At 48.5% G+C, this 27730-nt stretch overlaps 1 protein-coding gene across 1 annotated transcript in view; it reads right to left on the minus strand.

Moving 5' to 3' along the window:
- TCF4 (transcription factor 4) overlaps window positions 1–27730 on the minus strand; it is a 94030-nt gene that overhangs the window by 46154 nt on the left and 20146 nt on the right. The window contains 2 exon segments of the mRNA XM_058043438.1: window positions 13124–13220; window positions 15698–15759. Coding sequence (XP_057899421.1) covers window positions 13124–13220; window positions 15698–15759 — 159 coding nt within the window.

Consider the following 27730-nt stretch of genomic DNA (forward strand, 5'->3'; position numbering starts at 1 on the left):
TACATGGTCATTTATATGGTCACATATTGATTTTATATGCTTATATTTGTATATATAGTTATATATGAATTTTATACAGTTATATTTATATTTTTGGTTGTTATATTTGTATTTTATATGGTTCTATATGTATTTTATATGGTTCTATGTGTATTTTATATGGTTGTATTTATGTTTGTGTGTGTATATATATATACATATATATACATATTTGTACATATGGTTATATATGGATTTTCTATGGTTATATTTGTCTTACAATGTTATACATTGATTTTCTGTGGTTACTTTTGTATTTTATATGGTTCTATATGGATTTTACATGGTTATAATTCTATTTTATATGGTTATATTTGTAATTTCCGTATACATATCCATATATCCATATTTGTATATATGACTATATATGTACTTTCTATGGTTATATTTGTATTTTATAAATTTCTTTTCTTTGTTTATATTTGTATTTTCCATATACATATTCATATATCCATATTTCTACATATGGTTATATATGGATTTTCTATGGTTCTATTTGTATTTTGCATAAATGTATAAACATATAAATACTTATATATGATTCTGTTTGTATTTTATATATGTATATTTGTTTATATGGTTGTATTTGTATTTTATATTGCTATGTATGTATTTTATATGGTTATATATGTATTTTATATGCTTATATTAGTATTTTGATATATATATCCATATATCCATATTTGTATATATGGCTACATATGTACTTTCTATGGTTATATTTGCATTTTATAAGGTTATAAATTTATTTTCTATGGTTCTATTTATATTTCCCATAGACGTATCCACATATCCATATTTGCATATATGGTTATATATGTATTATCCATGGTTTTATTTGTATTTTGCTTATATGTATAAACATATAAATACTTATATATAGTTATGTTTGTATTTATATATGTATGTTTGTATATATGGTTATATTTGTATTTTATATGGTTACATATGTATTTTATATGGTTATATATGTATTTTACATGGTTATATTAGTGTTTTTATATATTTATCCATATATCCATATTTGTATATATGGCTATATATGTACTTTCTATGGTTATATTTGTATTTTATAAGGTTATTATATTTATTTGTACATATGGTTATGTACGTATTGTCTATGGTTCTACTTGTATTTTGCATATATGTATAAACATAGAAATACTTGTATATATGCTTCTAGTTGTATTTTATATCTGTATATTTGTATATATGCTTCTATTTGTATTTTATATGGTTAGATACATATTTTACATGGTTGTATTTTATATGGTTATATATGTATTTTATATGGTTATATTTCCAATTTCTGTATATGTATCCATGTAGACATATTTGTATATATGGCTGTATTTGTATATATGTACCATCTATCCATATTTGTATGTGTGTTTATATTGGAATTTATTATTAATGTGTCCATCTAGACAACTTTGTATATATGCTTCTATTTTTACATGGTTATATTTGTATTTTATATGGTTCTATATGTATTTTATATTATTATATATGTATTTTATATGGTTATATCTCCAGTTTCTATCTATGTATCCATGTAGACATATTTGTATATATGGCTGTATTTGTATATATGTATCCATCTCTCCATATTTGTATGTGTGCTTATATTTGAATTTTTTATATATGTCTCCATCTAGACATCTTTGTATATATGCTTATATTTTTATATGGTTACATATGTATTTTATATGGTTATATATGTATTTTATATGGTTCTATATGTATTTTATATGGTTATATCTCCAGTTTCTATATGTGTATCCATGTACACATATTTGTATATATGGCTGTATTTGTATATATGTACCATCTATCCATATTTGTATGTGTGTTTATATTGGAATTTATTATTAATGTGTCCATCTAGACAACTTTGTATATATGCTTATATTTTTATATGGTTACATATGTATTTTATATGGTTATATATGTATTTTACATGGTTATATATGTATTTTATATGGTTATATTTCCAGTTTCTATCTATGTATCCATGTACACATATTTGTATATATGGCTGTATTTGTGTATATGTATCCATCTATCAATATTTGGCTATATTTGTATATATGTATCATCTATCCATATTTGTATGTGTGCTTATATTTGAATTTTTTATTAATGTGTCCATCTAGACAACTTTGTATATATGCTTATATTTTTACATGGTTATATTTGTATTTCATATGGTTATATATGTATTTTATATGGGTCTATATGTATTTTATATGGTTATATCTCCAGTTTCTATCTATGTATCCATGTACACATATTTGTATATATGGCTGTATTTGTATATATGTATCCATCTATCAATATTTGCCTATATTTGTATATATGTATCATCTATCCATATTTGTATGTGTGCTTATATTTGAATTTTTTATTAATGTGTCCATCTAGACAACTTTGTATATATGCTTATATTTTTACATGGTTATATTTGTATTTTATATGGTTATATATGTATTTTATATGGTTCTATATGTATTTTATATGGTTATATCTCCAGTTTCTGTCTATGTATCCATGTAGACATATTTGTATATATGGCTATATTTTTATATATGTATCCATCTATCCATATTTGGCTGTATTTGTATATATGTACCATCCATCCATATTTGTATGTGTGCTTATATTTGAATTCTTTATTAATGTGTCCATCTAGACATCTTAGTATATATGCTTATATTCATATTTTGTTTCTTTTTATTCTAATTTCGATTCTTTCTCTTTACCGTTCCAGAACCACTTGATCCTTCCGCTTGATACCTTCCGTATTTCCATTCCAAAAAATGAAAACTTTTATCTGAAAACATTGCAACTCAAAGGGAATAGAAAGGAAGATTTAAAATAAAAAAGACGAAATGGAAAATTAAAAAGGAGTCAGATGAAACGCAGGTACTGGGCCGGCGAGGAGCGGACGGAAGTGGCGGGCGCGGCGCGAGTTTGCGATGCTTTGCGGTGGCTGCCAGGCGAGCGGCGGCGCCAGATGGGCCCATTCCACATGAGCAGGCCAATCAATCACAGCTGAAGGGCCCAGGTGCGGCGCAGCCGCTGCCATCGTCCCCATTTCACAGTCTGTCACACACGGGGGTGCCGCCAGCGCCGACCCGCTGCCAGCGCGGACCCATGGCACGGAGATCCCCACAGACCCGCCCTGTGATCCTACAGACCCACCCTGTGATCCTATAAACCCACCCTGTGATCCTACAGACCCACCCTGTGATCCTACAGCCCCACCCTGTGATCCTATAAACCCACCCTGTGATCCTACAGACCCACCCTGTGATCCTATACACATCCTACAGACCCACCCTGTGATCCTATAAACCCACCCTGTGATCCTACACACCCACCCTGTGATCCTGCACACCCACCCTGTGATCCTGCACACCCACCCTGTGATCCTATACACATCCTACAGACCCGCCCTGTGATCCTACAGACCCACCCTATGATCCTACAGCCCCACCCTGTGATCCTACAGACCCACCCTGTGATCCTATAAACCCACCTACAGACCCACCTTGTGATCCTACAGACATCCTACAACCCCACCCTGTGATCCTACACACCCACCCTGTGATCCTATAAACCCACCCTGTGATCCTATACACATCCTACAGACCCACCCTGTGATCCTATAAACCCACCCTGTGATCCTGCACACCCACCCTGTGATCCTATAAACCCACCTGTGATCCTACAGACCCACCCTGTGATCCTACAGACCCGCCCTGTGATCCTACAGACCCACCTGTGATCCTATAAACCCACCCTGTGATCCTATACACATCCTACAGACCCACCCTGTGATCCTATAAACCCACCTGTGATCCTACAGACCCACCCTGTGATCCTACAGACCCACCCTGTGATCCTATAAACCCACCTGTGATCCTACAGCCCCACCCTGTGATCCTGCCCACCCACCCTGTGATCCTACAGACCCACCCTGTGATCCTACACACCCACCCTGTGATCCTACAGACCCACCCTGTGATCCTACAGACCCACCTGTGATCCTATACACATCCTACAGACCCACCCTGTGATCCTACAGACCCACCCTGTGATCCTATACACATCCTACAGACCCACCCTGTGATCCTATACACATCCTACAGACCCACCCTGTGATCCTACAGACCCACCCTGTGATCCTATACACATCCTACAGACCCACCCTGTGATCCTATACACATCCTACAGACCCACCCTGTGATCCTACAGACCCACCCTGTGATCCTACACACATCCTACAGACCCACCCTGTGATCCCACAAACTGTCCCTGTGACCCCACAAACCCTTCCTGCGATCCCATATTTATATAAATATTAATATCTACATTATATACCTGTAAATACATTAAATTATAAAAATATATAATGATTACATTGAATTATATATGCATATTTATAAATGAATTACATATTAATTTCTATTAATAGCAGCATGTATGTTATGTATACAAGAGTATATTATTTTATAAATATACACAATAAAGAAATTTTATATTCATTTATGAAAATATTAGTGTGTGTATTATATATTTATAAATTTATATAAATATTAATATGATAAATAATGTGAATATTATTTAATTAAACCCTGACCTGCGGACAATTCCACAAGGTTGGGGACAATCCCTGTGTCCCACTGGGGACAGTCCCTGTGTGCCATTGGGGACAGTCCCTGTGTGCCACTGGGGACAGTCCCTGTGTGCCATTGGGGACAGTCCCTGTGTCCCACTGGGGACAGTCCCTGTGTGCCATTGGGGACAGTCCCTGTGTGCCACTGGGGACAGTCCCTGTGTGCCATTGGGGACAGTCCCTGTGTGCCACTGGGGACAGTCCCTGTGTGCCATTGGGGACAGTCCCTGTGTGCCACTGGGGACAGTCCCTGTGTGCCATTGGGGACAATGCCTGTGTCCCATTGGGGACAATCCCTGTGTGCCACTGGGGACAGTCCATGTGTCCCATCCTGGGGACAGTCCCTGTGTGCCATTGGGGACAGTCCCTGTGTGCCACTGGGGACAGTCCCTGTGTGCCATTGGGGACAGTCCCTGTGTGCCATCCTGGGGACAGTCCCTGTGTGCCATCCTGGGGACTGTCCCTGTGTGCCATTGGGGACAATCCCTGTGTGCCACTGGGGACAGTCCCTGTGTGCCATCCTGGGGACAGTCCCTGTGTGCCATTGGGGACAGTCCCTGTGTGCCACTGGGGACAGTCCCTGTGTGCCATCCTGGGGACAGTCCCTGTGTGCCACTGGGGACAGTCCCTGTGTGCCATCCTGGGGACAATCCCTGTGTGCCATTGGGGACAGTCCCTGTGTGCCACTGGGGACAGTCCCTGTGTGCCACTGGGGACAGTGCCTGTGTGCCACTGGGGACAGTCCCTGTGTGCCATCCTGGGGACAGTCCCTGTGTGCCATTGGGGACAATCCCTGTGTGCCATCCTGGGGACAGTCCCTGTGTGCCATTGGGGACAGTCCCTGTGTCCCATCCTGGGGACAATCCCTGTGTGCCATTGGGGACAGTCCCTGTGTGCCATTGGGGACAGTCCCTGTGTGCCACTGGGGACAGTCCCTGTGTGCCATTGGGGACAATCCCTGTGTGCCATTGGGGACAGTCCCTGTGTCCCATCCTGGGGACAGTCCCTGTGTCCCATCCTGGGGACAATCCCTGTGTCCCATTGGGGACAGTCCCTGTGTGCCATCCTGGGGACAGTCCCTGTGTGCCACTGGGGACAGTCCCTGTGTGCCACTGGGGACAGTCCCTGTGTCCCATTGGGGACGATCCCTGTGTGCCATTGGGGACAGTCCCTGTGTGCCACTGGGGACAGTCCCTGTGTGACATTGGGGACAATCCCTGTGTGCCATCCTGGGGACAGTCCCTGTGTGCCATCCTGGGGACAGTCCCTGTGTGCCACTGGGGACAGTCCCTGTGTGCCATTGGGGACAATCCCTGTGTGCCATCCTGGGGACAGTCCCTGTGTGCCATTGGGGACAGTCCCTGTGTGCCATTGGGGACAGTCCCTGTGTCCCATTGGGGACGATCCCTGTGTGCCATTGGGGACAGTCCCTGTGTGCCATTGGGGACAGTCCCTGTGTGCCACTGGGGACAGTCCCTGTGTGCCACTGGGGACAATCCCTGTGTGCCCTCACTGGGGACAATCCCTGTGTGCCATTGGGGACAATCCCTGTGTCCCATTGGGGACAGTCCCTGTGTGCCACTGGGGACAATCCCTGTGTACCATTGGGGACAGTCCCTGTGTACCATTGGGGACAGTCCCTGTGTGCCACTGGGGACAATCCCTGTGTGCCATTGGGGACAATCCCTGTGTGCCATTGGGGACAGTCCCTGTGTGCCACTGGGGACAATCCCTGTGTGCCATTGGGGACAGTCCCTGTGTCCCATCCTGGGGACAGTCCCTGTGTGCCATTGGGGACAGTCCCTGTGTGCCATCCTGGGGACAGTCCCTGTGTGCCACTGGGGACAGTCCTGTGTCCCACTGGGGACAGTCCCTGTGTGCCATTGGGGACAGTCCCTGTGTGCCCCTGGGGACAATGCCTGTGTGCCATTGGGGACAGTCCCTGTGTGCCACTGGGGACAGTCCCTGTGTGCCACTGGGGACAGTCCCTGTGTGCCATTGGGGACAATCCCTGTGTGCCACTGGGGACAGTCCCTGTGTGCCATTGGGGACAGTCCCTGTGTGCCATTGGGGACAATCCCTGTGTGCCATTGGGGACAGTCCCTGTGTGCCCCTGGGGACAGTCCCTGTGTGCCATCCTGGGGACAGTCCCTGTGTGCCATTGGGGACAGTCCCTGTGTCCCATCCTGGGGACAGTCCCTGTGTCCCATCCTGGGGACAATCCCTGTGTGCCATTGGGGACAATCCCTGTGTGCCCTCACTGGGGACAGTCCCTGTGTCCCACTGGGGACAGTCCCTGTGTGCCATTGGGGACAGTCCCTGTGTCCCATTGGGGACAGTCCCTGTGTCCCACTGGGGACAGTCCTTGTGTGCCATTGGGGACAATCCCTGTGTGCCATCCTGGGGACAGTCCCTGTGTGCCACTGGGGACAGTCCCTGTGTCCCATCCTGGGGACAGTCCCTGTGTCCCACTGGGGACAGTCCCTGTGTCCCATTGGGGACAGTCCCTGTGTGCCACTGGGGACAGTCCCTGTGTCCCACTGGGGACAGTCCTTGTGTGCCACTGGGGACAGTCCCTGTGTGCCATTGGGGACAATCCCTGTGTGCCACTGGGGACAGTCCCTGTGTGCCATTGGGGACAGTCCCTGTGTGCCACTGGGGACAATCCCTGTGTCCCATTGGGGACAGTCCCTGTGTGCCACTGGGGACAGTCCCTGTGTCCCATCCTGGGGACAGTCCCCGTGTCCCATCCTAGGGACAATCCCCATGTCCCATCCTGCCATCCCACAACCCCAACTCCTCCATCCCCACTTCCATTCCCTGCCCCCAAATCTCCGAATGATTTCTGCATTTTCCCTTTCCATCCTTCCCATTTTTGTCTCCCGCTGCCAACCCCGACTCTGATCCACCCCCAGCCCCTCCTCCCTGCCCAGCTTCATTTCCACATCCAACCTCCCTCAAAAGTTGATTTTATTTATCCAAACTCCTCCTTTAACTCCACGCCGGCAAGTTCAGAATCACGGCCGGCCTGCGAATTCTGCTTCATTAAATTCCCTTTTTGTGGGCCCTTAACGAGGAGCACAACAAACCCTTTGTTTCTGGTGCCCGGCGGAGCGTGAGTGCCCGTGGAAATGCCCCCCTCGTTCCCAATTTGGGTTTTGTTCCCTGCATTTTCCCACATGTCCATTTTCCAGCTGCCATGCAAATCGCCGCCGCCGCTCGTGCGCCCCGCCACAGCTTTGGGGTGATGCATCCTGAGAGATCTCCATCCAAAAAAACCCCAAACCACGAAGTTCTTAATTTAATTTCCATTTCTTTGTGCTGCTTTTTTAATAATTATTTTCAATCCCTTTGTATTGGAAGGAATTTTAAAATTAATTTGATTCACTGAATATTTTCAGCAGGTTTCTCTAAAGTTCAAAATTCCTTCTGCAACCAAAGTTTCTTGGAAAGTCAAACTTCAAGAATCCATGGAGGGGAAGGAGTTTTTAAATGGATTGTAGTGGGAAAACTGGTTGGCTGTGCTGGAGGTGGAAACTGGAGGATGGAAATTATGGGCAGGAGTTTGGGGTTGTGGGCAGGATCCCAAAATTATGGGCAGGAGTTTGGGATTGTGGGCAGGAGCCCAAAATTATGGGCAGGAGTTTGGGATTGTGGGCAGGAGCCCAAAATTATGGGCAGGAGTTTGGGGTTAGGGACAGGATCCCAAAATTATGGGCAGGAGTTTGGGATTGGTGGCAGGAGTTTGGGGTTGTGGGCAGGATCCCAAAATTATGGGCAGGAGTTTGGGGTTGTGGGCAGGATCCCAAAATTATGGGCAGGAGTTTGGGATTATGGGCAGGATCCCAAAATTATGGGTAAGAGTTTGGGGTTGTGGGCAGGATCCCAAAATTATGGGCAGGAGTTTGGGGTTAGGGACAGGATCCCAAAATTATGGGTAAGAGTTTGGGGTTAGGGACAGGATCCCAAAATTATGGGCAGGAGTTTGGGATTGTGGGCAGGATCCCAAAATTATGGGCAGGAGTTTGGGATTGTGGGCAGGATCCCAAAATTATGGGCAGGAGTTTGGGGTTAGGGACAGGATCCCAAAATTATGGGCAGGAGTTTGGGATTGTGGGCAGGATCCCAAAATTATGGGTAAGAGTTTGGGGTTGTGGGCAGGAGCCCAAAATTATGGGCAGGAGTTTGGGATTGTGGGCAGGATCCCAAAATTATGGGCAGGACTTTGGGATCATGGAAAGGAGTTTGAGGTTATGGGCAGGAGATTGGGATTGTGGCAGGAGCCCAAAATTATGGGCAGGAGTTTGGGGTTAGGGACAGGATCCCAAAATTATGGGCAGGAGTTTGGGGTTAGGGACAGGATCCCAAAATTATGGGGAAGAGTTTGGGGTTAGGGACAGGATCCCAAAATTATGGGCAGGAGTTTGGGGTTATGGGCAGGAGTTTGGGATTGGTGGGAGGAGTTTGGGATTGTGGACAGGAGTTTGGGATTGGTGGCAGAGTTTGGGACTGTGGGCAGGAGTCCAGAATTATGGACATGAGTCTGGTTTTATGGACAGGAGCCCAGAATTAAGGGCAGGACCCCAAATTTTTGGACAGGACTCTGGGATTAGGGACAGGAGTCTGGGAATTATGGACAGGAGCCCAGAATCAGGGACAGGACTCTGGGATTAGGGACAGGAGTCTGGGAATTATGGACAGGACTCTGGGATTAGGGACAGGACTCTGGGATTAGGGACAGGAGCCTGGGAATTATGGACAGGAGCCCAGAATCAGGGACAGGACTCTGGGATTAGGGACAGGAATCTGGGAATTATGGACAGGAGCCCAGAATTAAGGACAGGAGCCTGGGATTAGGGCCAGGAGTCTGGGATTGGGGACAGGACTCTGGAATTCTGAACAGGACTCTGGGATTAGGGACAGGAACCCAGAATTAAGAACAGGACCCCGGGATTAGGGACAGGAGGTGCCTCTGTGCCTCCAGAGATGCCCCACAAAACAACTCCCTCAAACACCGGGATCTGTTGAAATGCAAAGCCCAGGAATGTAAACTGGCTGCAAAGCGGGGAGGACAAACTCATATTTCAAGGCTCCTCTGCTGCCCACGAATTGCCCGAGTCGACAGTTTCTATTTATACATTCCCAGAGAAATGGAGACGTCCTTGTCATTTTGGCGTTTCTTTTTGTGGGGCTGCGTCGAGCGCTGAGCTCAGAATCCTGACTTGGCAGCGCTTACAAATCCATTAACTCCGCACCGGGAATGGGAATTTTGACATCATTAAAAAAGCAGCACAAAGTTGCTCCAAACCCCATCCCTACAATTCCTGGGCAGTTTTGGCCATTCCTCCCCAATTTCCCATTTCTCTTTTTGCAGCTGCCATAACAGAGGTGGCGTGAAAAGGAATTAATGTTGCCGCCGTGGCAGACACTAAAGGGAGAAAATCCCGAATCTGCCAGGCTGCCATGTAATCCCATTTGAGGAAATGTTGAAATCGTCGCTGCAGAAGGTTACAAAAATACGGAGCGGGCTGAGTCACATCCACAGCACGGAAAATTTTATCCTAAATGTTTACGGTTTAGCAATTGAAACCTTTTAATGCTGTGTTGGGTAAACTTCGCTAATCTGCAAAAAATTCCAGCTCTGCTCGTAATAACGGGAAGGGAATCAAAGCAGCGGGGATGAAATGGGAAAATCCCATTAAACATTGAAAAAAGGGTTTGTGAAATATTCCTGCTCAGCAAAGCCAGCGAGGCGTGGAATTGGGAAAAGCAGAATTTTCCCACTGCCATTTCCCCAGAATTCTCCCATTGCCATTCCCGTTGCTGTTGCCATTGCCACTCCCACTGTCATTGCCATTGCCATTATCATTACCAGTGCCATTACCAGTGCCATTGCCATTCCCATGCCCATTGCCATTGCCTTTGCAATTTCCATTCCCATTGTCACTGCCATTGCCATTGCAATTTCACTGTCATTGCCATTGCCATTATCATTACCAGTGCCATTACCAGTGCCATTGCCATTCCCATGCCCATTGCCATTGCCTTTGCAATTTCCATTCCCATTGTCACTGCCATTGCCATTGCAATTTCAATTTCCATTCCCATTGTCACTGCCATTGCCATTGTCATTGCCACTGCCATTGCCATTGCTGTTCCCATTCCAGTTCCCATTGCCACCACCATTGTCATTGCCATTGTCATTGCCTTGCCCACTGCCATTGTCAGTGCCACTGCCATTGCAATTGCCATTGCCATTCCCATTCCCATTTCCATTCCCATGTCGATGCACATTGCCATTGCCATTGTCAGTGCCACTGCCATTGCCATTGCCATTCCTATTTCCATGGCCACTGCCATTGCCATTGTGACTGCCATAACCACTGCCATTGCCATTGTCACTGCCATTGCCATTGTCATTGTCACCGCCATTGTCATTTCAATTGCCATTGCCATTCCCATGCCCACTGCCATTGTCATTGCCATTGTCATAATCACTGCCATTGCCACTGTCACTGTCATTGACATTAACATTCCATTGCCACTGCCATTGCCATTCCCATGCCCATTGCCATAATCACTGCCATTGTCATTGTCATTTTAATTACCATTGCCATTGCCATGCCCATGCCCACTCCCATTTAAATTCCCACTGCCATTCCCATTGCAATTCCTGTTCCCATTGCCATTGCTATTGCCATTGTCACTGCCACAACCATTACCATTGCCATTTCCCACTGTCATTGCCATTGCCTCTGTCACTGCCATTGCCATTTCAATTCCCATTGCCATTGTCACTGCCGTTGCCATTTCAATTGCCATTGCCATTCCCATGCCCAGTGTCACTGTCATTGCCATTGTCACTGCCATTGCCATTGTCATTACTATTGCCATTGCCATTGTCATTGACATTCCCATTGCCATTGCCATTGTCACTGCCATTGCCATTTCAATTGCATTGTCATTATCACCACCATTGCCATTCCAACTGCCATTGCCATTCCCATTCTCATTTCCATTGCCATTCCCAGTGCCACTGCCATTGCCATTGCCATTGCCATTGCCATTATCACCACCATTGCCATGCCCATTGCCATTGCCATTGCCATGCCCATTGCCATTGTCACTGCCATTACCATTGCCATTGTCACTGCCATTGCCACGACCATTGCCAGTGCCGACCATTGCCATTGCCACTGCCATTGCCATTGCCATTGCCATTCCCAAGCCCATTGCTATTCCCACTGTCATTGTCACCACCATTGCCATTCCCAAGCCCATTCCCATTTCCATTGTCACTGCCATTGCCATTTCAATTGCCATTGCCATTGCCACAACCATTACCATTGTCATTGTCACTGCCATCGGCATTGCCATTCCCATTGCCATTGTCACTGCCATTGCCATTGCCATTGCCATTACCATTGCCATTGCCATTGCCACTGCCATTACCATTGCCACCACCATTACCATTGCCACCACCATTGCCACTGCCATTGCCACTGCCACTGCCATTGTCATTGTCATTGCCATTCTCATTTCCATTGCCATTGCCACATCCATGCCCATTGCCATTCCATTGCCATTCCATTGCCATTGCCATTGCCACACAGCCCCATGATGTCCCAGCCCAGGCCCCCACCCCACACCCATGAATCTTTATGGATTTTCTGGAGTCCAGCTGTGTTTTATGGATTTTCTGGAGTCCAGCTGGGTTTTTATGGATTTCCTGCAGTGCAGGGAGGCACAGCAGGGAGAGTTGGAATTTCTTTGCTTTCTTTGGCTTCTCCCGGCCTTTCTCAAACCGCCACAAGCTCCAACAGCGTCCCACAAGTGCCAGGGATGAGCGGTGTGCATTGGAGCTGTGCAATCACGTGTGGCAGCCACAGCTTCGTGTTTTCCTTGGAAGCTTTAAAGGGAAGCGCTCGTTTCGCTCCTGGGTGGAGCATGACCACTATTCTGACATCATTTATTGACTTTGTCAAACTCATTAACCAACCTTAATTAAAGAACCTCTAGCACAGAATCCCGGGATCGTTCCAGTTGGGAAAGGTCTGAGTTCCTTGGACACCTCCCTTCCACTCCAAACAACATTCCCAATGTTCTCTCACCTTCTATTTCTCTGCTCCTTTTGGGATTTATTGATTAGGATTTCAAAACCCATTCCAAGTGTGTCCAAACTGATTTTGCATCACGAATCCACAGTTAGAGATCCAAAATATCAATCAAATATAAGGAAAATGGATCTAAAATGCTAAATATCACAGCATGGAAAATTGAAACCAATCCCTGTTTCCACCCTCAAGAAATGAAAATAAGGAATTGAAGGCCCCGGGATTTTATTCCTAATCCACTGCTCCCGATTGCCCCACCCCAGTGAGGGAGGAAATTCCATGTTCTTACTTTGTATTCTGGAATTGGCAAAGGGAGGAGAGAGATTGTCATGTGAGCCGAGGTCTCTGCTCGCCATGTGGTCATAGTGAGTCCCGTCTCCATAGTTCTGGCAAGAAACGGGGAAAAAACACAATTTTACACCTCAGTTGGAAGGCTGCTCTAAAAAACATCATTTTTCCCTGCTGATTGGCTGGAATGACACATTTTTAGTGCCATTTCCAAGTTCTGTTCATTAGGAAAAAAAAGAGAATCCTGACTGGAGGCCTGGGTGATGTTCCTGAAATCCTGTGTGGGGCAAATCAGCAAAACAACGCTGTGGGAAGGGTCCTGGTGCTTAAAGCGTGGCAAAAAGGCTCTGGAGGGAGGAGGTCTCCCGCTGGGGGAATTGCATTCCAGCAGGAAAAAGCGAGGTCAGGTTGTTTGTGGAATAATTCCTCGCCTTAATGCCCGGCCTCGATTGAAAATTCCCCGATCCTTCTGCGGCTCGTGCTCCTTTTCTTTCCATCTCCCCACTTGCATTCAGGGCTTTGCAGGCAGAAATAATCGGTGTGTGCCAATTGCCCGATTTCCTTTTCAAAACATTTTTCCCTCGGAAGCAATACAAGTGTCAAGGGGAAAAAAAAAAAAGGGCAGGGAAATCAAACTGACAGATGGGAGCTGGCATGACGTCAGGGATGCAAAGCAGGAAAGAAGAAAAGGTGCTGGGATTCCTTCCTCGGAGGCAGCACGGGGAAAGCAGAGCTCCGAGGAGGGTGAGGAGGGGATGAAGATCCTCGTTATCCTTTAATTGGGGAAGGATTCAAATGAATTTAAGGAGGGCGCTTTGGCTCTGTGTGTTTCAGGAGTAAAGTGGAGGGCAGAGCTGGGCTGCTCCAGTTGGGATCCAGCTGTGCTGCTGCAAAATCTGCTCTTGCCACCAAGGCACCGCCAGCCCCAAGTGTCAGAAAAATGTGGATCGCTGTCCACAGGCACAATTGAACTGACTGAGCCCAGCTGGCTCCTAAATCCCAGAGAACGCCGGGCCAGAGGGAGCCCACGGGGAATTGTGTTGGTGAGCAGGGATCATGGATGTGGCCGTGCCCAATTCTGGCCCGGAGCACTCGGGGATGTCCCAAATCCCAGAGGGAGCCCACGGGGAATTCTGCTGCTGAGCAGGGATTGTGGATGTGGCCGTGCCCAGTTCCAGCACTCAGGGATGTCCCAAATCCCAGAGAATTCCAAGCAGAGAAAGCCCACAGGGAATTCTGCTGCTGAGCAAGGACTGGGATGTGGCCGTGCCCAATTCCAGCACTCGGGGATGTCCCAAATCCCAGAGAATTCCGAGCAGAGAAAGCCCACAGGGAATTCTGCTGCTGAGCAAGGACTGGGATGTGGCCGTGCCCAATTCCAGCACTCGGGGATGTCCCAAATCCCAGAGAATTCCAAGCAGAGAAAGCCCACAGGGAATTCTGCTGCTGAGCAAGGACTGGGATGTGGCCGTGCCCAATTCCAGCACTCAGGGATGTCCCAAATCCCAGAGAAAGCCCACAGGGAATTCTGCTGCTGAGCAAGGACTGGGATGTGGTTGTGCCCAATTCCAGCACTCAGGGATGTCCCATATCCCAGAGAATTCCAAGCAGAGAAAGCCCACAGGGAATTCTGCTGCTGAGCAGGGACTGGGATGTGGCTGTGCCCAGTTCCAGCACTCGGGGATGTCCCAAATCCCAGAGAAAGCCCACAGGGAATTCTGCTGCTGAGCAGGGATTGTGGATGTGGCTGTGCCCAGTTCCAGCACTCAGGGATGTCCCAAATCCCAGAGAATTCCGAGCAGAGAAAGCCCACAGGGAATTCTGCTGCTGAGCAGGGACTGGGATGTGGCTGTGCCCAATTCCAGGACTCGGGGATGTCCCAAATCCCAGAGAAAGCCCACAGGGAATTCTGCTGCTGAGCAAGGACTGGGATGTGGCCGTGCCCAATTCCCGCACTCAGGGATGTCCCAAATCCCAGAGAAAGCCCACAGGGAATTCTGCTGCTGAGCAGGGACTGGGATGTGGCCGTGCCCAGTTCCAGCACTCAGGGATATCCCAAATCCCAGAGAATTCCAAGCAGAGAAAGCCCACAGGGAATTCTGCTGCTGAGCAGGGACTGGGATGTGGCTGTGCCCAGTTCCAGCACTCGGGGATGTCCCAAATCCCAGAGAAAGCCCACAGGGAATTCTGCTGCTGAGCAGGGACTGGGATGTGGCTGTGCCCAATTCCAGCACTCGGGGATGTGCCAAAATCGCCCAAATTTACCACGGAGAGAGAGAGAAGGGTTTGAGCTGCTCTGGTGACAATCTTGGGCATGGAATGAAAGCCCCAGCACCTCCAATCCTAAAACTCCCTACAATTCCAACTGTGCTTTGGGTTGGGGGCTGCCAGACCCCATCAGTAATTGCCTCATGAATATGCACAGAAATCATGGAATGGGACCTTCTGGAGCCTCCCAAGGCCAGGGGTTGGGAATGGAAACGTTCAGAGGAGCCAGTTTAATGAGAATCCGAGTTCCTGAGGGCCCGGGACTGCGCATTTCCATCTGCAGGGGATAGAGATGAGATTCACTTACCCTGGATGGACTCGGATGTCCTGCATTCCCCCAGGACCCTGAGCTAGTTCTGTCTTCTACATCTGGGGACAAAAAAGTTCTTTAGGCTTCGTGGCAAATCATTCCCGCCTTTTGGTGAGAAATTAATGCTTCAAATTAATCTCCTGGTGCCTTTAATTAAGGAAGCGGCTCCTGACCCCGGGGCTGCGATGAACTCATTGAAATTCACGGCGGGGATGGAGCCGGACCCTCAGCAAGGCTGAGATTTCAGCGGCAGCGTGACTCCTGCCTGCCTGCAAAGGGACGAAATTCGGCAATTTGGGGGTCCCATCCTTGCCCGAGCGTCCGGCAGAAAGCAGGGACTGACAGACACGTCGGGCAGGACAGAATTCCTGAGGTTTTACCAGAATTCCTCCTCCAGTTTCCATGGTGTGGAAGGGATTTTAGGGATCAGCTGTCCCAGGCCTGAAACACTTCCCTGCTTAAATCTTTTAGGTGAAACCCATCCAGGTTTAGGATCAGCTGGACAATGTGCTGAGACAAAATCCAGGGGATTTCCAAGATTCCAAACCTGACACTTCCATTCTTCCCCCAGTTAGGATTTCCAAACCCATCCAGGTTTAGGATCAGCTGGGGAAGGCGCTGAGCCACAATCCAGGGAATTTCCAAGATTCCAAACCTGACACTTCCATTCTTCCCCCAATTAGGATTTCCAAACCCATCCAGGTTTAGGATCAGCTGGACAATGTGCTGAGACAAGATCCAGGGGATTTCCAAGATTCCAAACCTGACACTTCCATTCTTCCCCCAGTTAGGATTTCCAAACCCATCCAGGTTTAGGATCAGCTGGGGAAGGCGCTGAGCCACAATCCAGGGAATTTCCAAGATTCCAAACCTGACACTTCCATTCTTCCCCCAATTAGGATTTCCAAACCCATCCAGGTTTAGGATCAGCTGGAGAAGGTGCTGACACAAAATCCAGGGGATTGCCAAGATTCCAAACCTGACACTTCCATTCTTCCCCCAGTTAGGATTTCCAAACCCATCCAGGTTTAGGATCAGTTGGGGAAGGCGCTGACACAAAATCCAGGGAATTTCCAAGATTCCAAACCTGACACTTCCATTCTTCCCCCAGTTAGGATTTCCAAACCCATCCAGGTTTAGGATCAGCTGGAGAAGGTGCTGACACAAAATCCAGGGGATTTCCAAGATTCCAAACCTGACACTTCCATTCTTCCCCCAATTAAGATTTATATTCTCTGCCATAATAGATGAGCACGTTAATAGCACGAGACACTCGGAGGTAAATATTTAATTAAGCTCCAGGAAAAAAAAAAAAGGGGAATGAAACTGTGGATCATTTACCTGACAGATCCGATCAAGCATGCCATTAGGTTAATTAGGCAGATTTTTTCAAAATCACTCGTGTTATGTAACACACAATTAACTCTGGGGAGCCCCGGCTCACAGTGATGGGATGGGGATTTTTTCAATCAATAATCCACGGGTTTGGATGGGGAGAGGAGATCCCAAAGCCAGCAGGGAGCAGAAGGGTTTGGAGTGATTGTGGAGTTGAAGGGATTTTTGGGATTGTCCAGAGCGGGGTGCTCCAAGTGGGGACACCCCAAAAATCCCCGGCTCCTTCAGAAGGATTTGATTTCCAGCAGTTCCGTGCCAATTTTCCTGGGATTTCACCCCAAAAGCGGCGCGCCCCTCTGCGCAGCATCACCGAGGAGCCCTAATGAAGTAACCCTGACGGATAAATCCATTTCCGTGTCCCTAATCAAATCCCAGCAGGTTGACATAAGCCAGGAACCGAACGCAGTTATTCCCTGCTAATTGGAAAAAGGCCTTTGGTTCTCATTAAAACAATCTTGGGGCATGGCAGGAGAAGGAGGATCTGCATTTCGTGGTGCCCAGGAAAAGCCCCACAATGCAGCTCTGAAGTAACCTGGGTTCTCCAATCCCTGCTCCCAACTGCTCCTCCTGCAGAGGGAAAGGAGGAGACAACGTGGATCTCCTGGAGGAAAAAGCAGAATTTCCAGCTGGGATATGGAAAACTTCACAAGGTCAAGGTTGGGAGAGATCTTCTCCTGGGCAGATTTGGGAATTGTCCTCAGGAAATCTGGGACAAAGAATTTGGGATTTAAAGGATCACCAGGGATGGGTGAGGAGGAACCCAAGGATCATCTCATGGGTTAGGAGGAACCCAAGGATCATCTCATTGCCCTGTCCCAGGTTTTCCAAGCCCCATCCAGCCCAGAACATTCCCAGCTTTGTGGGGCCACCTGGAGTGAGATGATCCCTAAGTCCCCCCCAGGATCTGCAGGAATTTTGTGTCCAGCCAAGGAAGGTGAGGCTGCTGATTCTGATCCTCCTGCACTTTGGGGTTGCTGCTTCCCAAAGCCCCTAAACCGGGCCTGCTAATCCCAATTAATTTCAGCACGCCCGGTTGGTGGGTTGAGACCTTTCCTGCTGTTTTGCTCTTCAAAAGAACTTGGACTGATCCGAGTATTAGCTTGAAAAACGACATGAAAAAACCCAGCTCGACAAAATACAGCGGGAGGATTAAAGAGGAAGATCAAGGGAAGAAGAAACCTGGATATTTGATAAGCTAAAGGAGTGGAAAATTTCAAATGCACATCCATTGATCCCATCTTTTTTTGAAGGTCTGGCTCTAAATATCATTGGCACATGAGAAGAAAAGCCCAAAACAACAGGCAGGGAGGTGATGTGGAAGAAGGACGGCATGAAGGCCTCCAACACTTGAGAAATTCACTTCTGCAATTAAACGGGCATTTCATTTTCTGCCTGAATTTCCACCAATATCCACGGAGAGCTGGAGACCGAGGCGGCGGCAGCGTAAACAAACCTGAACCGTTCCCAACAAAGAATGCATTGTGCTGCTGGGGCTGAGCTCATCGCTGCCCACATCGTCCCAGCAGCCCAACGCCGTTTATTTATCCAGGCCTGGACCCAGCTCTGTCTCAGTGCTGCTGCACCCCAGAGCTCCAGCAGCTCCATGGGATTCCAGCCGGAGCACCGGGAGCTGGCCCTGCTCCTTCCAGCCCAAAGACTGGTGCTACTGACCCCAAAAGTCAGAGGGGATTTTCTTATTTCAGCCTTTGCTCTGTTCCCCAAGCTGGAGAACAAATAAACCCCCAAATTTCTGCTGTTTGGGGAGAAAAGAAACCAGGAGCTGGATAGGAACATTCAATTGTGCTTTGAACAGAAGGCTGAAAGGAGGATAGAAATCCCTGACGTGTGTGTGAAAGCCAAATGAACTCATCACGGGGATGAACTCATCACCGTGGGACACACAAAGCACGGCCAGGACACTGGGATTGCTGAGCTGGGGACACAGGTAGGGCTGGCAATGGTGAAATCCCAGAATGGTTTGTTCTAAACATCAGGAACCTCCAGGAACCTCCTCCCAGCCTCAGGAGCTCACTGGGATTGCACAGACAATGGTGGAAACCCAAAATCACCAGTCCCACAATGGTTAGTTCTAAACATCAGGAACCTCTTGCCAGCCTGAGGAGCTCACTGGGATTGCACAGACAATGGTGGATTCCCAACAATCACCAGTCCCACAATGGTTTGTTCTAAACACCAGGAACCTCCTCCCAGCCTCAGGAGCTCACTGGGATTGCACAGACAATGGTGGAAACCCAAAATCACCAGTCCCAGAATGGTTTGTTCTAAACATCAGTAACCTCTTGCCAGCCTGAGGAGCTCACTGGGATTGCACAGACAGTGGTGGATTCCCAACAATCACCAGTCCCACAATGGTTTGTTCTAAACATCAGGAACCTCCAGGAACCTCCCAGCCTGAGCTCATTGGGGTTTCACAGACAATGGTGGAAACCCAAAATCACCAGTCCCACAATGGTTTGCTCTCAATATCAGCCCAAAGGAATCACCAGGAACCTCCTCCCAGCCTGAGGAGCTCCCTGGGATTGCACAGACAGTGGTGGATTCCCAACAATCACCAGTCGCAGTAGGCTCCTGGCTGAGGGAACTCATTAAACCTGGAGATCCTAAAGTGCAAACGCACCCGTGGCTGCCCACAGGAGAGGTTTGGCCACTGGATCATGTCCTCACCAGAGAACACCTCTGGAATCCCGGCTGGGAGAGAGGCGCCGGCTTTCTCCGAGCTGTTTGCAGCACATTCTGTACTTTTTCAGCCGACGGGTCATTAGCAACTAAATTATCCTTACGAGCGTCTCCTGAAAGGAATAAATGACGTTCCCGCACCGCGGAAGGATAAATCCAGCCCCATCTCCCAGCAATATTCATCCCTGTCGGCATTGCGAGCCCGGCAGGTGCGAACAGAGGCGGGAGCGCTCCGCTCACCCTGGCTGGAGGCAAATCCTCCTCAGCCTCAGGGAAGAGCAAGGGGGGAATCCCGCAGGGCCTGGGGAAGGTCGCAGCGAGCTGAGGGGGCCGTGGAGCCCCGAGCAGGGCTGCGAGGGCAGCTGGGCTCGGATTTGTCCCTCGGTGCCCTCAGGGAGCTGCTCCAGCCCAAGGCAGGGCTGTGAGGGCGGCTGGGCTCGGAGGAGCCCGGAATTTGTCCCTCAGGGCTGTGAGGGCAGCCGGATTCGGATTTGTCCCCTCGGTGCCCTCAGGGAGCTGCTCCAGCCAGCTCCAAGCCCAGGATTTGTCCCTCGGCGCCCTGAGGGAGCTGCACCGAGCCCCGAGCAGGGCTGTGAGGGAAGCCGGGCTCGGATTTGTCCCTCGGTGCCCTCAGGGAGCTGCCGAGCCCAGGGCAGGGCTGTGAGGGAAGCCGGGCTCGGAGGAGTCGGGATTTGTCCCTTGGAGGAGCCCGGGATTTGTCATTCGGTCCCCTGAGGGAGCTGCTCCATCCCCGAGCCCGGGATTTGTCCCTCATGCCCTGAGGGAGCTGCACCGAGCCCCGAGCCCAGGATTCGTCCCTGGAGCCCAGGATTTGTCCCTCAGCCCAGAATTTGTCCCTCCAGCCCGGGATTTGTCCCTGTAGCCCAGGATTTGTCCCTCTAGCCCGGAATCTGTCCCTGGAGCCCAGAATTTGTCCCTCTAGCCCAGAATTTGTCCCTGGAGCCCGGGATCCGTCCCCGCCGAGCTCCCCCCGTGCCTGGGGCCCGGCACATCCTGTTTACAGCCTGAGCTGCTGCTCCTTCCCAAGGCATCCGAGCGTGCCGATTGTTGTCCTTTGGAATATGGTAATTGGGATATTTTTACCCAGCTCCAGAACATATTTCCAGCCCACAGCAGACTTTCGACAACAATGCAACTTGGAAAGCTGTAAATATGGGCCGATCATCCCCAAACACCCAGCTAGCCTTCAACACGTCTTGGCATTTGGGACAGCAGCTCCACTCCAAACATATGGCAGGGAAAGCTTTGCCTTTGCTCCCTCCTCATTTCGTTTTTGGGGTGTTTGGAGGGTTCTGTTCCCCATTTCCACCCGTCCAGCTGGGACAGGAATGTGAGGAGGCAGCGCTGGGGTGGGCATGGACACCACAACATTCATTTCCCTCCAGAAAATCCTAAATCCCTGCCGCAGTTCCCATCCAGGGGCTGCTCCCGCTACTCCAACATTGATTTCCCTCCAGAAAATCCTAAATTCCTGCCGCAGTTCCCATCCAGGGGCTGCTCCAAGCCCTGTCCTGGGACACTCCAGGATGCACAGAGGGAGCAATTCCTGCCCAGATCCCTGCAGATTCCTGCAGAGGCCCAAGGATTTCATGAGCTTTGTTTAGAAAGCAGTAAACAAAGAGGGATGGCTTTAATGAAAAGGGACAAACAGCGTGGAAGCAGCTGGAAGGGGTTTGGGGTTTTTTTTCTATCCCAACTGTATTTTATTCCGGTCTTGAGTCACTTCCACCCCCAAATGAAGCAATTTTAATTCAGGCCAGACATCTAAGACTGCGTTTATTCACATGGGCAGCTAAAGCTTGGAGCAACCTGGGCCGGTGAAGGTGTCCCTGCCCTTGGAACGGGATTTTCTTTAGGGGCCTTCCATCCAAACCAGCCCAGAACCCTCCAGCATTCATTGGGAATTATTACAAATCCCATCGTTTGGTCGAGGTTTGTCTTTAAAAACCAAACTCCGATACATTTGTGCCTCTCGTGGTTTTGTTGTGTTCATGTAAGGTTTTTTTATCACCCTGTGCTTGTTCCTCAGAGAAGCAAAGGGACCTGAAAGAGCAAATCCCAGCAGAGCCAGAGAAAAGCAGCAAAGTTTCCTTGGAGGAAAACCCAGGAATTCCCTTGGAAAAAAACCCAGGAATTCCCTTGGAGGGAAAGGCAGGAATTTCCTAGATGGAAAACTGAGAAAAGGCAGGAATTTCCTTGGAGGAAAACCCAGGATTTACCTTGGAGGGAACTGAGGAAAGGGAGAATTTTCCTTGGAGGAAAACCCAGGATTTTCCTTGGAGGAAAACCCAGGAAAGGCCCAGGAATTTCCTTGGAGGAAAACCCAGGAATTTCCTTGGAGGAAAACCCAGGATTTTCCTTGGAGGAAAACTGAGGAAAGGCAGGAATTTCCTTGGAGGAAAACCCAGGAAAGGCCCAGGAATTTCCTTGGAGGAAAACCCAGGATTTACCTTGGAGGGAACTGAGGAAAGGGAGAATTTTCCTTGGAGGAAAACCCAGGATTTTCCTTGGAGGAAAACTGAGGAAAGGCAGGAATTTCCTTGGAGGAAAACCCAGGAAAGGCAGAAATTTCCTTGGAGGAAAACCCAGGATTTTCCTTGGAGGAATCTCCCAGAGCCAGGGAATTCTTGGGGTCTGAAGTGCCCTCAGCTCCTGCCTTCACCTGTCAGCAGCTCCAGAATCTGCGATTGCACAGGAATTGCTCTGCATGGGCACACAAACCCCAAATCCCCTTGAAGGAAGTTCCCACGCAGCCCCAACAAAAGGCATTGTCTGCAGAGCTGAATTAACACCAATTAATATGGTTTTATGGGATTAATTGGTGAAACACAGCGTGGCAGAACTTGTGGGATTTGGATAAAAACCCCAAATTTCCTGGCAAATTCAGTGGGGAGCATCAGCTGAGGTTCAGGAAGCCCATCCCAAATGTGAGGAATGATATTTTTGAAGCCGCTCCCGATGAATTCCCGTGGAAATCAATGTTGGTTTGCGGCCCCAAGCTGCCGTATATTCATTTTTTATAGGAAATCTGGCGGGTGGAAAGCACGTCTTGGGTTTCCCTATAAATATCTCGGCAGTCCCAGATGTCGGAGCACGACATAAATCCTCTCTGCTTGCAGGAAATTGTCACTGACTCCTGTCACAAAGCCCGACCGTCCCTGTCCTTCTCCAGCGTGTTCGCTTCCCAAGGAGGCCCAACTTTGTCCCCAGAATGAAATCCCAATTCTCATTTTCCCCAGAAATAAACCCAGAAAATCTCTTCCTCATACTTGGAATCATGGAAATCCACATGGGAAAATCAAATTTGGGAATTTGACCGCTCGGGTTCTGGAGCCATGGAAATAAAGAGATTTATTCCCGCTTCCAGGGAGATAAAATGATATCAAATTCAGATTATGGGTCCAATTCCCTGCATTTATCTTTCATGGATGATATCAAATCATATCATATCATCATATTGAATGATATCAAAATGATATGAAATCCAGAGGATGGAAATTCAGAGATCCATTTCCCTGCATTTATCTTCCAAGGAGATAAAATGATATCAAATCATATCATGTCATATGATCATATCATAGCAAATGATATCAAATCCAGAATATGGAAATTCAGGGATCCAATTCCCTGCATTTATCTTCCATGGAGATATAAAATGATATCAAATCATATCATATGATCATATCCTATCAAATGATATCAAATCCAGAATATGGAAATGCAAGGATCCAATTCCCTGCATTTATAAATGTAGGGAAGATAAAATGATAGGGAGATAAAATGTAGGGAGATAAAATGATATCAAATCCAGATTATGGATCCAATTCCCTGCATTTATCTTCCATGGAGATATCAAATTATATCAAATCCAGATTATGGAAATTCAGGGATCCAATTCCCTGCATTTATCTTCCATGGAGATATAAAATGATATCAAATGCAGATGATGGATCCAATTCCCTGCATTTATCTTCCACGGAGATATCAAATGATATCAAATCCAGAGTAAGGAAATGCAGGGGTGCAATTCCCGGTTAATTAGCCCTGGAACATAATTGGGTGCCAGATCTGGGCACGCCGCTCCCTTTGGCAGCCCATGAGAGGTTTCTGCAGAAAGCGCTGAGGAAATGAAGCCAATTTTGGAGCAAATTGATCAGAGTGCAGATATCGATCCTTTTGGAGCTCATCAAGGAGGGATTCTCCCTCTTTAGGAAGCCAGTGTTGCTTGTGTTAATGACTCCTTTGGTCCGGAATTCCCGCAGCAGAGGCTGCAGAAATGCATGCAGCAAATAATGCAAGGGGCTCGGGAGCAGCCGCAGCTTCTCCTGCTGGCCGCGGGAAGTTTCCAGCCCGGGTTCCGTTCCGATGGCCGCGCATCTCATTAGCATATTGAAATCATTCATCTCATTAGCATATTGAAATCGGCCGCTCCCCAAATTAAAGTGCGGGCGGCTCCAGCACGCTCTGGGCTCCGTGGCTCCTTCGGAAGCGGAACTCAGCCTTCCCCAAGGCGGTTTTTAGTTCGGCTTCCCACAAACAGGGGAGCTTTGCAGGGAAAACAACCCAGGCAACATTGAGGTACTCGGTGTTTACTACTGAGATACTCCTGACCGCATTTACCAGGGGAGAAAAGGAATTGGAATTCTGGGCAGAGTTTAGGTAAAATCGTGGGCCAGGATGGTTTTCAGTAAGAATTCTCCTTGCTGCTGCATTTTCTTGGTGGGGATCCCTCAGAGAATTTCTGGCCTTTGCAACAACCTGGGGGACTCTTCAAACCCTTTCCACCTTCAAATCCTTCCACCTCCAAATCCTTCCACCTTCAAACCCTTTCCACCTTCAAATCTTTCCACTTTCAAACGCTTTCCACCTCCAAATCCTTCCACCTCCAAATCTCTTCCACCTCCAAATCCCTTCCACCTTCAACTCCTTCCACTTTCAAACCCCTTCCACCCAAACCATTCCATGGTTGCCTCAAAGTGCCAGGAAAGCTGCTACCTCCTTCTTAAATATATTTTTAATATATTTTGACAATATTCTGCTGTATGTATTGCACTTTTGGCTCTCTCTCTCCACTCTCCAGCCCGTTCTGGAGTCAGAAACCACAGCCTGGGTCTCCATCCCCACACGATGCAAAGCAGGAACTGCTCCTCTTTTCTCCCCTTTCATTTCTCCTCGCCCATTTCTCCTCTTTCTTTTCTCCTCTTTTCCTGCTCAACGGCGGCACGAAAGCAAAAGGAAACGCATTCTCCTAGTCCAGCAGAAATATTCAAGGGGGTGAGTCAGGAGTTCCAAAAATACATTTCCTGAGCTGCAAAACAAGAGCTGGATGTTGCCATGGCACTTTGGGAAAATTCCCAAGTCTCCGGCTCGTTTCACAGATGAATCCGACGCAGCCAGCCCAGATCTCGGTCACTGTTACCGCTGATTTCATTTGTTGTTTTTGCCCTGCCTTCCAGGTCCAAAGGCAAAGCTCTGAGAGGGATTTAAAGGAGCGGGGTGGCTACGAGTGCGTTCCCGATAACGGCACGATCCCGACGCCTCCCACTATTCCAGAACGTTCCAGACACCACCCAGCAACCGTCCAACATCCAACAACACGAGTTCCGCGCTTCCCAAAATCCCGTGGGATTTTCCCAATAAAAACCTCGATTAAATCAGTTCTTGCGTTCCCAACACGGAAAAAGCAAAACCACGTCGCCAGTGCATGCTCTAATTCACATCTGTTGGAGTTTGCGGTGTCACCTCACCCCGGGTCCATCCCCACCCCATTCTACAGAGAAAAAAACCTGAACAGATCCTGGCTCTTCCCAAATTGTCACTGGAAATGGAACCCTTAAAAGCCCCTTTGCAAAGGAAAGCAGCAGGGATGGGTTTGATTTTATTGCGAAATCTCCGGTTCCTGTGAGACGCAAATCAGCTCTCAGCCATTCGCTGGTGGCGCCAGAAATCAAACTTAGGGGAGAAAATCAATAAATTAGCAATTGCCTGGGATTTCCCAATCCTACCTCAACCGTTCCCTGCAGCAGATCAACGCTGCGTTTACATTTCCAGTTTCCCGTCAAAAATAGATTTAACACCGTTCTGACATCTCAGGGTTTTTCAAGCAACAACTCCCAGGGAGCAATTCCATCCATCGGAGGAAGAGGAGGAGGGAAAGAGCCGAGGAAAAGGGATACCAAAGTGTCCAAGAGCAGAGGGGATGGGGTTTGTCCGTGGTTTGTGCAGGGATTGCATGGGGTCACCATCAAACCCCTCCATCCCAATCCATTGGGATTGCAATGGGGTCACCATCAAACCATTGGGATTGCAATGGGGTCACCATCAAACCTGGGATTGCAATGGGGTCACCATCAAACCCCTCCATCCCAACCCATTGGGATTGCAATGGGGTCACCATCAAACCTGGGATTGCAATGGGGTCACCATTAAACCCCTCCATCCCAAACCATTGGGATTGCAATGGGGTCACCATTAAACCCCTCCATCCCAAACCATTGGGATTGCAATGGGGTCACCATCAAACCCCTCCATCCCAACCCATTGGGATTGCAATGGGGTCACCATTAAACCTGGGATTGCAATGGGGTCACCATCAAACCCCTTCCATCCCAACCCATTGGGATTGCAATGGGGTCACCATCAAACCTGGGATTGCAATGGGGTCACCATCAAACCCCTCCATCCCAACCCATGGGGATTGCAATGGGGTCACCATCAAACCTGGGATTGCAATGGGGTCACCATCAAACCCCTTCCATCCCAACCCATTGGGATTGCAATGGGGTCACCATCAAACCCCTCCATCCCAACCCATTGGGATTTTCTCTCCAATGGGGTCACCATCAAACCCCTCCATCCCAAACCTTTGGGATTGCAATGGGGTCACCATCAAACCTGGGATTGCAATGGGGTCACCATCAAACCCCCCATCCCAACCCATTGGGATTGCAATGGGGTCACCATCAAACCTGGGATTGCAATGGGGTCACCATCAAACCCCTCCATCCCAAACCATTGGGATTGCAATGGGGTCACCATTAAACCATTGGGATTGCAATGGGGTCACCATCAAACCTGGGATTGCAATGGGGTCACCATCAAACCCCTCCATCCCAACCCATTGGGATTGCAATGGGGTCACCATCAAACCCCTCCATCCCAACCCATTGGGATTGCAATGGGGTCACCATCAAACCCCTCCATCCCAACCCATTGGGATTTTCTCTCCAATGGGGTCACCATCAAACCCACGTTCTCATGTCCTGGTGCCACCTCTGCCCAAATGCAGCGTCTGCAGAGCCAGTGGGAACGCTGGTGCCCACACTCCCTGCCTGTGTGCCAGTGTCCCAGAGCCGTGGGCACTGCCAGCCCCACTCTGGCTGATCTGTGCCCACTCCCAGTGCCAGTGTGGGTCGAGTGAGTTGTGCCCATGTCCCAGCCCCACTCTGGCTGATCTGTGCCCGCTGCCATGCCAGCCCGGTGGGTGAGCTGCGGGATGAGCTGTGCCCGTGTCCCATACCCGCTCTGGCTGCTCAGTGCCCGTGTCCCATACCCGCTCTGGGTGCCAGCCCGGTGGGTTTGCTGCGGATGAGCGGAACAGAGCCGGCCGTGGCTGCCCGGCAATCGCGGCTCTTTGTCTGCCCGGGCTCCCCGCTCTGCGCGTCCATCTGTTCTGCCTGGCTTTAAGTTCCCCTTTGAAGCTCCTGGGCGAGGATTCTCCTCTTTGTTTCGCCTCCGCTCCCTCACGAGCGGCTCGGAGTTCAGAGCCGGCCCACCCTGGCACCGAATTGCCAAGGAAATGAATAAATAAATTCAACCCCTCTTTTACTGGCATCCGGTTTGTTCCTTTCTCAATTTACGGTGGAAAATGTTCCTGCAGATTCCCGGGAAATGGTTAAGAAGGGAAGCGAGCGAGAT

This window comes from Melospiza georgiana, chromosome Z (assembly GCF_028018845.1).
Source record: "Melospiza georgiana isolate bMelGeo1 chromosome Z, bMelGeo1.pri, whole genome shotgun sequence".
Classification (NCBI taxonomy): domain Eukaryota; kingdom Metazoa; phylum Chordata; class Aves; order Passeriformes; family Passerellidae; genus Melospiza; species Melospiza georgiana.